General features: G+C 33.8%; 1 protein-coding gene across 7 annotated transcripts in view; it reads left to right on the forward strand.

The window, feature by feature from the left end:
• DNAH8 (dynein axonemal heavy chain 8) overlaps positions 1-18261 on the forward strand; it is a 115759-nt gene that overhangs the window by 29980 nt on the left and 67518 nt on the right. For 6 of the 7 annotated variants that reach the window (XM_048935569.1, XM_048935571.1, XM_048935573.1 and 3 more), the window contains 14 exons: positions 764-866; positions 2533-2707; positions 3962-4155; positions 5719-5845; positions 6374-6609; positions 8012-8116; positions 9421-9534; positions 10104-10166; positions 11695-11795; positions 13097-13234; positions 14629-14869; positions 15853-16052; positions 16385-16538; positions 16641-16804. In XM_048935569.1, coding sequence (XP_048791526.1) covers positions 764-866; positions 2533-2707; positions 3962-4155; positions 5719-5845; positions 6374-6609; positions 8012-8116; positions 9421-9534; positions 10104-10166; positions 11695-11795; positions 13097-13234; positions 14629-14869; positions 15853-16052; positions 16385-16538; positions 16641-16804 — 2115 coding nt within the window. The remainder of the gene's footprint in view (positions 1-763; positions 867-2532; positions 2708-3961; positions 4156-5718; positions 5846-6373; positions 6610-8011; positions 8117-9420; positions 9535-10103; positions 10167-11694; positions 11796-13096; positions 13235-14628; positions 14870-15852; positions 16053-16384; positions 16539-16640; positions 16805-18261) is intronic. The other variant, XM_048935570.1, reaches the window with a different exon arrangement.

Here is an 18261-nt window from a genome sequence, read left to right on the forward strand (position 1 = left end):
TTAGATTTCTGTTAAGATGGTTTATTTTAAGTATATAAAGTTGACAGTATTTTATCATCATTACATGTTGAAGTTTGTATTACTTTTTTTCTTTTTATGGATGTCTTTCAGCAAAATTTATTCAAATTCTGATCTTACTGAAGTCAGTGAGAATTTTGTTGGATACAATACAGTTGCAACAATTACAACCGTTTTCATCTTTGAATTTGTCTACAGTATCATATTATTGAATGCTCAATTTTTTTATGTCACTCAGTCAAGTGGTAGCATTCATAAACTGTTCTTTGCACTCTGTCTTTAATTTTAGTTTTGAGGGGCTTCAGATTGTGTGTTTGGCATTTTGTACTAGCTTGTCTTTGAAACTGTCCGGTTGTATATTTATCTAAACTTCCAGGAGGCAACTCTTAGTGTTGTAGATTGTTGCACGAAATGGTCGGTGAAACCTTTTTATGCCCTACTCAAAACACAGGGAAATCACTGTCATTCTTAAACTAAGAGATTGAAATCCAGAATCAGAAAATATTCTGGTTAAAAAGTTCAGAAAACGATGTCTATATCTAAAATAACCTTTGTCTGAATGATGAACTTGTGGCTATTTTCTTTATCCTTAAAACATAAAACTTGTCAAATATCTAATACCCTAATAACGTAAAAACTCTCCATGAAGGTTTCTGCTGAAATGGTAGCTCAGCTGACATTTCTGAGATAACTTGAATGTGTTTCGTAGTGAAGTATGTATGACATGTTTCAAAATTATTTTCAGCAAAACTACATTTAGAAGATCAACGTTTTCTGCTCACCCAAGCAAATCTGAAGAGAATGTTTCTTTTCTAAAAGCAGAAGTGCACCTTGCTATACCTAATGCGGTAAGATATGTGTCTCATAGGTAAGGTAAAATACACTATTTTATAATGTCTCTGCATTTGTTCCAGCACAGGGTGTGTGTACACTTCTACTGAACCAGCACCAATTCAGAAACAGAACCTTATTTTAACAAATAGGATTTTGCGAGTTCCTTGTTCTAATGCAACAACTGCTCAGTCTGTTAAGTTAATTTGTAAAACATTATGGTCTCTTTTTAGCAGTTCATATACAAGTTCTGAGTACTCCTGTGGAATAGTTTAATCTTTTCAGAATAATGGCTTACACTTCAAGAAACTGTAAGGTAATTTTCTGAGGATGACATTTAGGACTGAGTGTACCCCATCATTGATGTTTGTTCCAAAGTTTTTAAAAAAAGTTGGTTTTCTGTTCTCTCCTGTCTCACTCTCAGGTAGATTCTTTCTCCTATTCACCATTCTGGAGAACCTGATAAGTACCTTTTCTCAAGCTAGTAAACGTACAATTATTTTCAGAGAAGAGCAGGATAAAGCTACAATTAACTGTATTCTGACAGTGCAGTTGAGAAAGCTCTGTATTTGGGACTTCCTGGCTGTTTGTGTAATATTGAATAAAAGAGGCTAGTGGCTGACTTTTGGCTTCAAAGCCAGCTGACCTGAAATGGCTTCTATTTACAGTTACAAATGCTTTTACGCCTGAATCTAGGAGATTGTATTTAAACTGTCTTGGCAGCTATCATAATTTATACTCCAAACTGTGCCTGATTATTTATTTTGTGTTTGGTATTTTTTTGAGAGGGAGTGCTGTTTTACATCAATCTCAAACTATGCCAGGGAGCATACTATTATTTATACAGTATGGCACACTAGAGCCGGTGTCTTGAGTCTGTTCTGTGTGCTAGTTGCTCTGGATCAAGAATTCTTGTTTTACTCTGTCACTGATTAAGTTCTCTGCCTGTTTGGCTTTGGGAATTCTGGATACAAAATCCATTGTGAAAATGTAAGTTGAGATTAGGGCTAATGCATGGAGTTATTCATTTTGTATTTACTGTGCTTTTTATAAAGTTTTTGAAGCAATACTGCTCTTGGGAGAAAAAAAAATAGATCAGTACTTATTCAAGTAGAACCTTTGTCGCTGTGATATAGGTGATTGTTGTCTTCCTTAAGTTGTATGGCATGAAAACATATATATGAAAGCACTTAGAAGGAGAGGTTATATAGTCTTAAATATTCTTTAAGATGAGCACCCATATGCACATTTATGACCAACCCTCCTAAAATTCTCTCTCACAGAACTTAGGATCTAGAGGTTAAGAGAAACAGAGAGGAAGATCTTGGTCTGATGTTTCTAATGCTTTAGAATTCTAGGTTGCAGGGGAAAAAAACCTGGTAACGTATATTGCAGATTATAAAAACGTTTTAGGAATTGTAAAAACAAAACAAAAAAAAGCTACTAATACTTGGATGACAGTTTGTCTGCTGCAGTGTAACTCTACAAATAGGTGGCAGATCAGTACAGTATGTTTCTTTCCTTGAGAGGCAATTCTGAGGCAGACATACTCCAAGAGTTACATTTTCTGGATCCTCTTCTGGGGCACGTTCCACAATTCACTGTGGATGAAGTAAAGCTGAGATCTTAGAGAATGACAGTCAGTTGCATTTTTTCCAACAGTGTTCCAACTGTTTTGAATAGGTTATGGTTCCCAGTTTAGATGATATGCAGCAAGCCATCAATCGTATGATTCAGCTGATTCTGGATGTAAGTCGTGGAGTTTCTCAGTGGGGACAGAAGCATTTGCTAAAATCTAATTTAAAAACCGGATTATTATCTGCACCAAGAGTAGGAAAATCAGCCAAAAAGGAGGAAAGTAAGTTGATTTATTTTGATTTTTTTAATTAATTCAAGTTTGAATTCTAATGAAAATGCCATATTCTTGTTATGATTCCTTTGGAAAATTGTTAACATCTAGGAAATTTTTTCTTCCTGATAGTCCAGTATTGGGACTTTAAAATTGCTGGAAAAACAGAAGTGGCAGAAGACAGTCCTCATGATACAGCCCTTTTCTTTGTCAAAATACAACATTAGCAAGTAATAATTTTCATCACCATCAAGCCATTCATCAGCAATGGTCAGGGAGGAAGGAATGCAAGAATGATAGATTATATTATTGTTTGGTCAAGGAGATCTAAGGGAGTGTGTTGGTGTGGATGAGTCAGTCTGAGACATTGTTTCTGGTGCCCAGATCCACTTGATGGTCTTCATGCTAAAATAAAATGCTCTGGTTAAACAGTGTGAGCATTAGGAAGAGTGAGTTTTCCTCCAACATTCTGCTAAATCTGCTTCAAAATGCTCAGGCACTTGTCATGACAGAAAGGGTTAATTACATCTCACAACTGTCAGTGTCTAAAATGATTCAGATTGTATCAAAAGTTCATTGAATATTTAGGGACACAATAGATTGCATTTTATTTTCCTTCTATGTGAGTTTACTTTTAAATCTTAAAGGAGACAGAGCTCCTGTTTCAGCATGAACAGTGTAACTGGAGCAGCAGCTATCAGTGTTTCAACCTTTCAGTTAAGACTGAAAAGACTTAGATACCAACAGATAAGTGCAGACTCAAAACACAAACTTTATTTTTGCACTCATAAAAGTTGTAAATTGGCGAAGTTTTATGTTTGTGTTTCTTTCTTGGTTTGTATTTTTTTTTAATCTCTGGAGCCTAACAAAAAGCTATTTATTGAGATTTCTTACAGTTTTAGAAATTTACAGTATTTTAAGGGGTTTAAATAATTTAAAACACTCTATGAATTTAAAAGGAAAAAGCACATAATATTTACTGGACCTTGTCATGTTCTAGTTGCAATTAAACTAGACAAAGTAAAATTATAGTTGTGAGTATAGAAGACTCTTTTCTTTCTGTTTGGAAACATTAACTCCAGGCTAAATATGGCCAAACTCTACAGAGCCTGACCTGAACTAGCACCTGACCTGGTACCTATATGTTAAGCAGTTATGTAGAGAAGGTTGTTCAGCCTTACTGAACAGCGTAGTTGCTGTTTAGAGGAAAACTGTCACTAACTGGACTTTTAACAACTTTTACATTTACATTTTATTTTGCAGAAAGAGCTGAAGATGGGATGAAAAGAAAACTACGAAATTTTTACTCAGGTGTTGCTGAAAGTGAAGATGTTTCTAAATTAGTTGTGCTCCTCTCTTCTTCTATGAATTCTTTAAGAGAAATAGCTAGTGAAACTCTGCAGGATTTTCAGAAATATAAAGTGCTTTGGACAGAAGATAGAGATGCCAAAATTCAGGTGAGTTTAATGTTAATCTCCTGCAGGACTGTTCATTAATCATCTTTTCATAATTTAAAACTAGAGAACATTAAGAAAAAAAAATTATGAAGGAAAAGAACATAGAAAAGAAAGCTAACAGCTCAAATTCTAATTTTCGATTTTAATAGTGGTAGGAGTGATAGTATATTTCCTAAGCAGAAGGGATTGCACACTACCTACTTTTAGGTTGAGGGCAGGGTTTTTCTGTTTCTATGCCTTTATAGGTGCTGATAAAGTGGTCTTAATTTTTTAGTTTGTTAACTTTTTCTTTGTATGTCTCTGGATTTAAGAAAACTCTACTCTTGCATGATATATGCAACAACTCATAGAGCTTGTTACAGCTTCAGTACTGATTACCTGTTCTTTTTTTCTGTATGGAAAGTATTTAAGGCTCTTATTTTGAGCTGAATGCTTATTTTTATTCACTGCTCTTCCTTTTACAGTCTCTATTCAGCAGATAATTCTCTATTTCCTTCCTTGTTTGAATTATAGAATCCTGGTTGTTGTTAAGAGGGTGACTTCTCTAAGTTGAATCCTCAGAAGTGGTAGAAAAATGTAGCACCTACTACAGAAAGAAAAATATTGTTTCTAGTAATTATAACTTTTTGGGAATTCTACTTCAGAATATTTACATTACAACACATCTACAACAGCATTTTAATTAAAATTCAGTAGAAGAAAGTTGTCTGCCATGTCTCCTTTATTTAACCTCTTTTTAATTCAGTTTTCTATTTAATAGAAAGATTCTGTATGTTGCATTGTTTGTAGATCAGTGAGTATTACATCACCTTGTTTACTGGTTGAGTACCGGTCTCTTGGCTGGTACGCTGCATCTTGTACTAAGAAATATGCATTATATGCAGATGCAAGAATTGTACTGTTAGTCTAATTGAATTTTAAGTCTAGACAAATATTGTAACTTTTGACCTGGATAATGCTAAAGAAAAGAATATTGTTACAAAAGAAGCCTCAATAATTGGGCGTTTAGTGTTTGTGCACACATGCCCCTCCTTTCTTCAGCCTGTGTAGGTATTCTCAGACCAAAGAAGTATGAAACATCTTACAGTGTTTATTGCTTACCCATGAAATATAGACATATTGAATACAGCTTTTGAGTAACAGTTTCAAAATGCAGCTGTTCAGAATGGCAAAACCTTTGTACTTTTGACTTCTGCTCATGGAGTTGCTTACAAAATTTGTTTTACTGTGGTTGTTTTACATTACACTGGTGGTGCAACTTTTATGTATGTGCAGGCATGTGCTCTTTTTTAATCTCTGTTAAGATCACCTGTTTTCACAAATAGTCAACCAATGTGTTTTGGATGTCTGTTTCTCTGTTATTTTGATTGGAATTTGTCAATAAGATGGAGAATTATTGACAGATAATTGAATGTATTTTCATGCATAATCCCGTGCATATTAGTAATTTAGTAAGTGAATGGAAGGCTAAATTCAAATGTAGTATTAATGTAGTGTTAATATAAATTTTCAATAATTCCTGAATAAGACTCACTTTTTTTTTTTTTATTTACCTTCACATAGCAATTTTTGGCTAGTTGTCCATCTCTGACTGAAATTAGAGAAGAAATACTTCATTATGCTATGTATGAGCAAGAGATGGAAGATTTGAAACCCACTCTTCTTCTTGGTCCGATTGAATTGCACACAGGTATGATATTTTCTTTTCTTTGTACATACTGAGGTAATAAAAAAAATAGTCATGTTAATTGGTTTATTCTTCGAAATAAAACGTTTACAGATATGAATAGAAATTACGAAGGAGTTTTATTTTCATATTGCTGCAAGATGCCTTGCAGTTTTACTTGTCAAGTATTCCAAATCCCAGTACTGAAATCCCAAGATGCCATTTAGAATACAGATAAAAGCCATTTAAATATCACTCATCTTCATATGCTTGGGTAATATATATTAATTAAATTTAATCACTAAGAATTTAAACTTACAAGCAGACATTTTTCTTTTTCATTCATCTTTGTGTGCTCTATTATATAAGTTTGTGTTTTATGGATATACCACACAAAAGCAGAAATGTATTTCAGTATACTAGAAACTGTTAAAATACAGTAATTGGATCGCACTTCTACTGACATTCTTCCTAATTGCGCTACAGAACTATATGTGTTGTGTGATTTTTTTTTTTTTTTTTTTTGCTTGTTTGCTTTTGTTTTTAAATCAGGACCATTGAAAACAGCTTTATCTGCTGAAGCCAAAGCCTGGAAGTTACTCCTTTGTCGTTATTTAAATGAGGAATATAAAAAGAAAATGACAGACATGACATCATTCATCACCACATATTTAAAGAAATTGTCTCGACCTCTGAATGACCTAGATGATGTCAGGCTTGCAATGGAAGCTTTATCTATCATACGTGATAATAAAATAGAAATGGATATGACTCTGGGACCTATTGAAGTAAGATGACTTTTAATTTTTTGTTTTTATTAATACAGCATTATATAGTAGGAGTCATAAAATAAACAGAACAAAACAAGGTTACTGTCACGAAGGATTTGGGCAGAAGATAAAAAACAAAATAATATTTATTGCTATTTTTATTAAAAACTATGAATCAAAATAATATACATTGCTTGATCCAGTATAAATACAGAACAAAAAAACCAGATTCTCTATTAAATTACAATTTAAATACGTATGTTTAATAAACAGATGAAAACACGAGAGAAGATAACATTAATCTCCCTTTTTCTGTATGCTTTCATTAGATTTAATCCTCTTCCTAATTCTTCTATATCTATAAGCAAAGATTTTGATCATATAACCCCATCAAATACACCCAGAATACATTTATGAAGTCACACATCACTGTATGCTGTCAGAAATTGTCAGCATTCTTCAGGTTTTCCTGATGTCACTCAATAAAAGAAGCTCATTAAGCTTTATATATACTTGGAATTTTTTTTTATCATACTCAGAAGCAATCAATTTAATGTAACATGTTTTTTCACATTTTCATCTAGCTTTTGCACAAGAAATTGTACTGTTGAATACCAACATTTTCATTCTGAAAGTCATCTATTTACATTATACCAGAAAGGACTTTTAGTGGATAGCTGTCTTTTTTGATAGCTTTATGTTAAGAAAGTGTGTTCTGAATATTCTTCCTTAGGCTGAGTGTCTGCAGGATACTTTTCAGGCTAAAGATACAGACGTGATCATTAAATGAATAGGTATTAAATAAAATATACAAGAGAAAGAGTTCAGCACTATTTAAGAAAACTATATAAGAAAACTCGCATTTTATAATAATTTGTGCCCTGTTTGTAGAAAGAGAGTAATAGAAGAGGGTATTCAAACTACCTGAATGCAAATAAGTTGCAAAAGAGAAAAAAAGATAGGTTCATTATGTAATGATACATGTACAAGCATTTGATAGTTTGAAAAACACAACAATAAAGATTTTATAAATGGCAAAATATTTCATAACTAACTATTTTAGTGTGGATAATTATTCAGTGTTCAGAAAAAAATCATTAAAATCTAAATCGAGGTTCTAGAATACAGAAAGCATCGGGATAATAAATCCTCTTATATAGGATTCAATTTCTTTTGTGTATTTTTCTGATATTTCATCACTTACAAGCTTTTCTTTTTTAAAGAAATATATTCTTTTTTTTACTGTTTTGACCTCATTCTTATTCATTCTCTAACCTTATTTTAAAAGAAAAAAATATTTTATGCTTAAATTATATGATGAGGTTTTATTTGAGATATACATAACACATGGAAACTGTGTTTCTGCAAATGAATTAAAAATGGATAATTACTAAGTTTTGTTTGTTTGTTTTAAATTTAGGAAGCCTATGCCATTTTAAACACATTTGAAATTGAGGTTACAAAAGAGGAAGCAGAAGGAGTTGATACACTCAGATATTCTTTTAATAAATTACAAGCTAAAGCTGTAAGTGTATAAAAGCATTTTTCTGTGTTTTTTGAAAAAAGTATTAAAAAAGTATAAAAAAAAGAGTATAAAAGGTGGCATGGGACCAATTGTAACTCCATCCTGTTTTCTCACTCCTTGTCTCAGTTGCACACTAGTGTTTATCTGTACCATTGAATATGCTGTTCATTTTCTAATTTTATTTTATAAAGCAGCTCTTTACTATTTAAATATTATTACAGCTCATAGGTAGAGGTTTAAAAGCTGCAAGAAAATAAGAAATTTATTACTTTTCTTCATTCGTCCCACTGTTTTAATTCCTGTTTTTGCTTCATTCTTAGATCTGATCAGGAAGATCACTGCATTTAGGTTACAAGAGTTTAATAAATGCATACTTTGTCACTGCCCTTTTCCTTAAATGATGGGAATTTCACACTTACCTTTATTATTTAGGACAGACTTATATCCATCAAAGCTCAATGTGTATTAGATGTTGTCCTGAAATGTAAATTTTTTTACGTGGAAATATATAAACATTTTATTGCAATAAACATCTTGTCACACATATTTATAATTCTAGAAAGGACTCAAGAAGTCAAGTGGTATTTTTTTCATTTCCATTTCATGCAGTTCTTGATTATTTCTCTTAAGCTTTTGAACAAATAATCAAAAAAATGTTTTGCATTGGAAAGGACCTTAAAGATCCTCTATTTGCAACTCCTTTTCTGTTGGCAGGGACACTTTCCAGTAGACTAGATTGCTCAAAACCCCATACAACTTCACCTTCAACAACATTTCCAGGAATGGGGCATCCATAACTTCTCTAGACAACTTATACCAATGCCTCACCACCATCTGAGTAAAAAATTTCTTCATAATATCTAATCTAAAACTAGCCTCTTGTCCTATCATTACACTCTCTGATAAAGGGTCCCTCTCCATCTTTCTCTTAGGCTTCCTTTAGGTACTGGAAGTTGTTAAAGAAAATTCTGAACTATCACTGAAGAAGAAGAATGTAATATTTTGGGTTTAGAGAGTTTTTTGGAAGGAAGGAAGTACCCTTTTGTTCCCTTCTCACCCTTCTTTATAACGAAATATGTTTATTTACAAATGAAGGGAGAATTTATTTGTTTCTATTTTTTATCTAAAAAAATAGATCATGTAGCACTGCAAAGAAAAACAATACCTGTTTAGCTTCAAATAATTCATTTCAGTATCTTAGAAGTTTAATAATTCTGTTTATGATTTTTTGTTTATATGTAGCTCCGGATACCTGTTCCTTTTTTTCTTTTAACAATGTTCTTTATTAACCTTCTGTCTGTCAGATCAGTATTCAAGATGAATTGACTCGAGTTCAGCCCAAATTTAAAAGCAGTTTACTGGAATCAGTTGCAGTTTTTCGGGAGGATGTATCAAACTTTGAAACATCATATGAAATGGTAACTAACTTGAACTTTTTGGTACAGTTTGTACTTAGTTTTTCAGTATCTTTTGTTCGCATCATGTAGATGTCAGAGTATTATTCTGTTGAGCTACTAAATGTATGTTTGAGTTGCTAATGTCATGGTTCCTAAAAAGGCATTGTTTTAGGTCAGTGTTTTCAGTCTGGAGTAACAGCAGCACAAACAGCTCTACAGCTGAAAACAATTCTGGTGGGGATTCTTTCCATGAGATATATATTTAGAAATGAGTTTAGGAATTGTGGCACGTTATAATATCTTTTATTGTACCACGTTATGATGTTGTTGATGTGTACCACAAGAAGATATTGTTGGCCCACTCACTGATTTTGTTTAATTTTAACAAAAATGAGAATATGAGAATCTAGTACTATCAATTCAGTTAAGCCAATGGGTGAATATTATCTTTAATTAGATTTATCATTGTAAGTATTACATCACCAACAGACATATGTTGATTGGGACTTGACTGTCAATTGATTATGTAGTTTGGACTTCAGTCACTTTGGAAATTAAAGTTCAGTTTCTGTTTATTGATTGTTTAAAAGGAAGGCCCTATGGTTCCAAATATTCCACCTCAGGAAGCTAGTAATAGGCTACAGATCTTTCAGGTAAGCAACTGTACAGTTAATTTTTGAAAGAATTAAAATTAGATCCAGTGTTCCTTTTCAAAGTAAGTTTAGGAAGATACATTTACAAAAGATTGCAGTCTTCACTAATACTCTATGTAGAACTCTGTTAGCTATAATTTTTTCAGGCACTGTGCTCCTTAATGTAGAGGAATTGATTGGTTTATGTGTAGACTTGCTCCACGCTTCATGTTTCATGAGCAGAAATTATCTACTTGAAACAGTGTTTAAAAAACAACAACAACAACAACAAACAAGTATCATGGCTGAGAAGAAGGCAAGTTACATATCAGCCACATGAGACAGTATTTTCCTCCTCCTGTAAACATCACATCTTCCATTAGATATTTGCCTTTCAGCTTGATTTTTGTTTGTTATCGGCCTTAGATCATGGATCTCCAGTTGACTTTATTCAGTTTTAGTTTTTAACTTTTCTTTGCAAATAGTAATAAATTGATAATTTTTTTTCTGTAGGACTTTTCTCAGTCATGTATTGTATGTGATTCTGCAAAAATGAACTCAACGTTCTTGAAAAGCACTGACAAAGTAGAAAAATGTACTTAAATCCCAACATGTCTCTAATTTAAACAGAAAATGGAGAGACTTCAAATCAATTTGCTTTTCAGATACATTGTTTTTAGATACGTTTATTTTGCTAAAAGAATGCTTTGTACTACTTATTACTAAAATCATTCTTCTTTCCACTTTCCCATGTGGGTCCAATACTTTAGAAAGCAGTTACACTTCTCCTGAAAATAATTATGTTGACATTCTCCAATGTTTTTATCCATACTGAACAATTTATCAACTAATACAATTTTCTTTTTCTGTCTGGAGGATGAGGAATTAATTTCACATCCAATTTTTGTAAAATATTTCTTCAAATTATTGCTTCTCATATACATATAGGTCACTCCTATGAGTCTGCATTCCATGCTCGCACAAATCTAGACCAGGGGAGATGACCTTTGTCTCTGTAGTGTTGCCACTACTGAAAGGTATCACTTGCTGTCTTGTGGTCACATCCACTGTTTGGTCTCCATAAACAATCAGCAAGCATCAGTGAATGTTAATGGGTGCCATTTTTTCCATATGGAGGAATTCAGCCACACACCTTTTCTGCATATGCGCTTCTATGTCAGATGGCAGCAGAGGGGCATTCTGACACAAAGGCATTTGTTGCATGGCAACGAATTGGTGGAATGGTTCAACCTCTACTGCCATACCACCAACATCTGCCTCTGACTTTGTGGCCCAGCATAACAAAATAGGAGGCATTACTTTCAGAGTCACTCTCATATATTTTCACTAACTGAATTCAATATATGGATTTGAGCATTGCTTTGCATGAGAATCGTTTAAAAATTTTATGTGAAAATTATTTTTCAGACATTTAAATATGCTTCTAATAGAAGTTTTTAAAGACAAGTTTAGAACTTTAATGATTTCTTATTAGATAAATGTAAAGTATTTTTTTTAACTTTGCCTGTATGAATCCTAATTTATTCAGAGTAATTTTGATGAGCTTTGGAGAAAGTTTATCACATACTCTTCTGGAGAACAGTTGTTTGGATTGCCTGTCACAGACTATGAAGTTTTGCATAAAGTCAGGTAACTATTGAAATACAGCTGTGTTAGGTGTGTATTAGTTATATTAGAGAGGCAGAAGGTAACTTTATTTATATATTATGGTGGCAGAACCACACGAGATTATTTTGATAGAGGTATCATACTAAAGAAGCAGAATGCCATGTCCTGAAAATATATCCACATATATGGATATATATGTAATATTATACTTATAAAATAGTAACAAGAAGAAAGAGACAAGGAAAAGTCAGTGTGTAATCATATATGATTTTATATCATTAGATGTTTATGAAGTGTAAATTTTTTGAGCAGCTGTACTAACGAAAATCAAATACTAATGGTTTTGCACCAGCCATTTTAGTGGTTGATGATGATTCATACAAATGGGGATCTGACCCTTTCTGGCTGTTTTTGCATTACCATTTTAGTTCAGATTCAGAGAGTGCTTCTGAAGTAAATTGAGTAATTGTCACCACTTGCCATGGCACACTCTGCTTTGCCCAACAGTGCCAGCTCAAGGTGGGTAGAATCATAAAATATCCATATTTGAAAGCAACCCAGGAGGATCAGAGCCTTTCTCCAGACTCTGCACAGAGAACCATAAAGGTTAAACCGTATGTCTAAGAGCATTGTCCCTATGTCTGTTGAATACCAACAGGTTTTAGTACATTGATCCTTTCCTGAGGAGCTTGTTCCAGTTCTTGGCCACCCTCTCAGTAAAGAACGTTTTCCTTATATTCAACCTGAACTTGCCCTGACTCAGGTTTAAGCTGTTCCCTTATATCCTATCACCAGTCACTAGAGAAAAGACATTAGTGCTTTGCTCTGTGCACCTTATCTTGAGGAAGTTGCAGACAACAGTGACGTCACCCCTCTGCAAGTATCTTCAGCCACTCCTCATAGGTCATGCCCTCTTGAACTTTCTTCATCATTGTTGACCTCCTTTGGAGACGTTCTGTTAGTTTTATGTTCTTGTATTTATATCCCAGAACTGCATACAGTACTTGAGGTGAGGCTGTTGATGCTGACTATGGGGGGATGCTCGCTTCTTTTGGGCGAACTGGAGTTTTTTTTAACAAAACCAAAGCAAAACCTCGCCTGTATAAGTTTGGTGTGAAAAATAGGTATTCAGTATAGTCTACTTTTTGTGCATGTGGCTTTTATTAATGAACTGTTATTTTCTGGATTAAAAAAATGTAATCCATTTGATCTATCTCAAATTTTGGTAATAATAGAGATACTATGTAGAGATGCTATGTATTCTAAGTACCGATAAATATCCAAATAGATTTAATTTTTTTAATATGATTTTTTTCTTCCAGAAAGGAGTTAGCCTTTCTTCAGAAACTGTATGGATTGTATGATACTGTAATAAACAGCATAAATGGTTATTATGAGATACTTTGGACAGATGTAGATATTGAAAAAATTAATGCTGAGCTTCTGGATTTTCAGAACAGGTGTGATCATAACATGAACTGTAACTTATGCTAAATGCATTAATATTCAGGTGACTTCAGAGAAGTTCTTTGCTATATTTACACATAAAACTTACACAAATAAGGTTTATCTTAAAGTGATGAAGCTTGCCAAGGAGAGCAGGATAGTGCTGTAGTTTCATTTAACCAGCCTTTTACCTGTGGTTTTGATAACAGATGTTGTGGTTTAACCCATCAGGCAGCTAAGCATCACGCAGCCATCCACTCACACCCCATAGTGGGATTAGAGAAAGAATTGGGAGGAAAAAAAAAAGGTAAAACCCAAGGGCGGAAATAAAGATGGTTTAACAGGACAGAAAATGAAGGAATAGTGGTAATAATAATAAAAGAATATTCAGAACAAATGATTCACAACACAGTTACTCACCACCCACTGACCAATGCCTGGTTTGTTCCAAAGCAGTAGCTGCCCAGCAGTAGCCAATTCCCCAGAATTTTACTGTTCTGCTTCCTCATCAGCATAAGAAGCTGAAAAGTACTAGATTTAGTATAAGCACTTCTCAGCAACAGGGGAAACACTGGTGCATTATCAACATCATTTTCATCCTAAATCCAAAGCAGGGAACCATACCAGGCTGCTAGGACGAAAGTTAACTTTGTTTTATTAAATTCCTTCAGAAGTATTTTATTTTGTTAGATTGCTTCAGAAATATTTTCTAACCTTATTAAAGAGTATCTTAATTATTACTGGACGAAATAACAGTAGGACAAGAATTACTTTGCAACAGAATAAATAACTTCTTTAAGTTCAGGCCACCACTAAACTGGTACGTAATGCAGTCCTGCTTTATGACAAGCTCCATCCTATTGGGCAGGCTCTGTAAAAGTAGGGTCAATGCAATAATTATTCCTTTAACTCTCTTTCCTTGCCATGCCCTAAATAGAAGTATTTAGTTTTCATTTTCTTAGCTAGTATTTTATGGACCTCTAACCAGTATGAGAAGATAATATTATCATTTATTTCTAATTTCTGTATTTATCTCCAAAGTGATGCGATAAACAACGCTCCGAAGTGTGTGTTGTGTCTTACTGATTTCTGCAAGATTTACATATATGAAGTTAACAATTTTTTTAATTAATAAACATTTGTAAGGAAAAGCAGTTAATGGACTAATGTTTTAATGCAAACTGAAATTTCTGTTTATTTGGTAAAAAAAAATGTTAAATATTATTGTTAGGGAGGATATTTACACAAGTTTTTTTCTAAAAAGGTGACTAATTTGATGGCTTTACATAGAAAATGTTGACTTGGATGGCAACTAATTTGCATCTCCTATCTGTTTTTAGAATGTTTTTAAGATTTCCTCTATCTATAAAAGGCCATTTACTACTGCACCAACTTAACTCAATTGCAGGTGCCGTCGATTACCTAAAGGACTCCAAACCTGGCAAGCATTTTTAGATCTAAAGAAAAAAATTGATGATTTTAGCGAATCGTGTCCTTTGTTGGAATTGATGACTGACAAAGCAATGAAGCCAAGGCACTGGAACCGTATAGCTGAAACAACAGGACATCAATTTGATGTAGAATCTGATTCATTTTGCCTTCGAAACATCATGGAAGCCCCGATTCTTCAAAATAAAGATGATATTGAGGTAGGTAAATGCCTTTTTTGCACTTCATTTGATGATATTAACACAGAATATTAAAAGTTATATTCACCTAACTTTTAAAAATATTTTTTACATTGTTGAGGGTCTTGTCTGTCAAGCAGACCACACTGGTTTAAATCAATACTGTGTTTAGAAATCTCGTTTGTATGAAGAAAAGCAGAAATGGGTACTGGAATCTTTGGACACATATTTGTAGATAATCTCTTCTTCCTTGTCCTGATTTTCTAGCCTTTGTTTAGTAGAAAATAAACTTCATATGATCACATTCACTTAAATTTTCATTGTCTGATTTCTTTAAAGATTTGGAAATGAATGAGATATTTTACAGAGAAAAACTCCTTGATTCTTCATTTAACACGAATACCTTTCTGGACCTTTATAGAGTCTTCTAAACCATAAAACTTTGAAAATTTCCCACAAATAACCTGAAAAGAACTCTCAGTGGAGTTTGTGAGTGTTATAGCTTAAATGCAGATGCAAACGATATTATTGTATTCATACTTTGATTTTTTTAATGGAAGCATTACAGGTTGATCTGCTTAATTTTAAATTCAGTTCTGATTTGAATGGGATATTGGATTTGATGGTCTCCAGAGATTCTTTCCATCTGAGAGATGCTGTGATTCTATAAATTGAAATGAGACAGGATTAAGAGTTGATAACAAATATATCTATGTCATTACTCAAAACCATATGGAAATGATGATTCAGAAATTTTATGATGCAAAAATAACAAAATATGAAGCCACAGAAATGGGATATAATACATTTCCAATGGAGTATTTTTCACTTTTCCATATACTTCATTTCAGAGAGATTTCAGCAAAATTAGTACAGTGATGTCTGCATTTGTGATACAGCCACATTATCTTACAAAATTTCATACACTGATTTTAAATAGACCATCGTTAGAAGATTAACATTTGGAACAGTTTCATTTTTAAAAACTCTTTTTTTCTGTCCAGGATATATGTATTTCTGCTACAAAGGAAAAGGATATAGAAGCCAAGCTATCTCAAATAGCTGATATCTGGGGAAACCAATTTCTGAGCTTTTCGCCATTCAAAGGAAGAGGAGAGTTACTGCTAAAGGGATCCGAATCAGCAGAAATCATAACTTTGATGGAGGACAGTTTAATGATTCTTGGCTCTTTACTGAGCAATAGGTACTTTTAAAATGATTTTGCATGGTGTTTTCAGTAACTGTACTATTATTAGAATAAATCAACAGTAAATTTGAATTGAATGTTATTTGTTAATGAAAAAAAAAAAGAATAAAAATTAAAATTTCTGATTTAAAAACTTCCTCTACTGGCAGACATTGATATATTAGTAGCAACTTATTATCTCAATATACTTGAGTATTATAAAGTTGTTAGGAACTTTGTCTTGCTCTGTAAGTTCTCTCAGTTCTCTCTTAGCCATCATATTTTAGCTTCCTGTTTAACAGTAGCTTTCTTGAGAATTAAATTTCTCTGTCTTTCTTCCTTTATTTCAGATATAATGCACCATTTAAAAAAGATATTCAGAGTTGGATTTCTAAACTAAGTGGCTCTACAGACATAATTGAAGAATGGTTGGTTGTACAAAATCTCTGGGTTTATCTTGAAGCAGTTTTTGTAGGAGGAGATATTGCAAAACAGTTACCACAGGTAAACTTGTAATGTTTGCCTATTACTTATTAATAGCTTTCTGTGTACTAATTTCCAACGGAGGATGCTATGAAAGCACTTTTTTTTTTTTTTTGTATATAGGAAGCAAAGCGTTTTCAGAATATTGATAAGTCATGGGTAAGAATAATGCAACGAGCTCATGAAAATTCAAATGTAATTTCCTGCTGTGTTGGAGATGAGACTATGGAGCAACTTCTGCCTCACTTACATGAACAACTGGAAGTATGTCAGAAGTCACTTACAGGGTATGAATTCTTTGATTATATATATATAATTAATATTATAATATAATATATATAAAAATAATGATATAATATATAATATATAATATATAATATATTATATATTATATATTATATATTATATATTATATATTATATATTAATTATAATTAATATTATAATATTTTATATATATGTATATATATGTATGTATGTATGTTCAGCAGTAAAACGCCTAAATGGTTTTGTGAACATCTCCAGAGTCTGCGACTCCACCACCTCCATGGGCAGTCTGTTCCAGTGCCTGATCACTCTTTCAGGGAACAAGTGTTTCCTAACGTTCAACCTGAATATCCATGGCACAACTTGAGGCCATTTCCTCTAGTCCTATTGTTAGTTCCAAGGAAGAAAAGACCAGCCTTTATGTCACTGCAATCTTCCTTCAGGTAGTTGTAGAGAGCAATAAGATCTCCTTTGAGACTCCTCCAGACTGAACAATCCCAGTTCCCTCAGCTGTTCCTCTTAAGAATTGTGCTTCAGACCCCTCACCAGCTTTGTTGCCCTTCTCTGAACGTGCTCCAGTGCGTCAGTGTCTTTCTTGTAGTAGGGGATTCAAAACTGAACAGAGTACTTGAGATGCAGCCCCATGACTGCTGAGTACACAGGGTACACACTTCCCTGCTCCTGCTGACTGCACTATTTCTGATACAAGCTAGGATCCCATTGGCCTTCTTAGCAACCTGGGTACACTGCTTGCTTATGTTCAGTTGAGAGTCAACCAATACCTCCAGATCTGTTTCCTTTACACAGTCTTCCAGCCACTCTGTCCCAAGCCTGTAGCATTGCATGGGGTTGCATGCACTGTAGCATGAGGTTGCATGCACTATAGCATGGTGCAGGACCTAGCACTTGGTCTTCTTGAACTTCATTCCACTGGCTTTAACCCAGCTATCCAGCCTAACTAGACCCTCTGTAGAGTTTTCCTATCCCAAGTAGACTGACAATTCCTATCAGTTTGGTGTAATCCGCAGACTCACTGAGAGTGCTCTTAATGCCCTCATCCAGGCTATCAGTAAAGATATTGAACAGAACAGGCCCAAGTACCAACCCCTGGGGAATATTGCTCTTGACTGGTTGCCAGCTGGATTTAACTCCATTCACTGCAACTCTTTCGGTCCAGCCATCCAGCCAGTTCTTGGCTCAGCAAAGAGTGTATCTGTCTAATCGTGAGGTGCCAGCTTCTCTGGGAGAATACTTTGGGAGACAGTGTCAAAAGCTTTGCAGAAGTCTAGGTAGATTAGCCAACAGCCTTTCCTTCATCCACCAAGCAGGTCACTAGATCATAGAAGGAGATCAGGTTGGTTGAGCAGGACCTGCCTTTCATGAACCTGTGCTGGCAAGGCCTTATCCCCTATTTGTCCCACACATGTTGTGTATCTCCCTAAAAATGATCTGCTCTATAACCTTTCCTGGCACTGAGG

This window comes from Lagopus muta, chromosome 2 (genome assembly GCF_023343835.1).
Source record: "Lagopus muta isolate bLagMut1 chromosome 2, bLagMut1 primary, whole genome shotgun sequence".
Lineage (NCBI taxonomy): Eukaryota > Metazoa > Chordata > Aves > Galliformes > Phasianidae > Lagopus > Lagopus muta.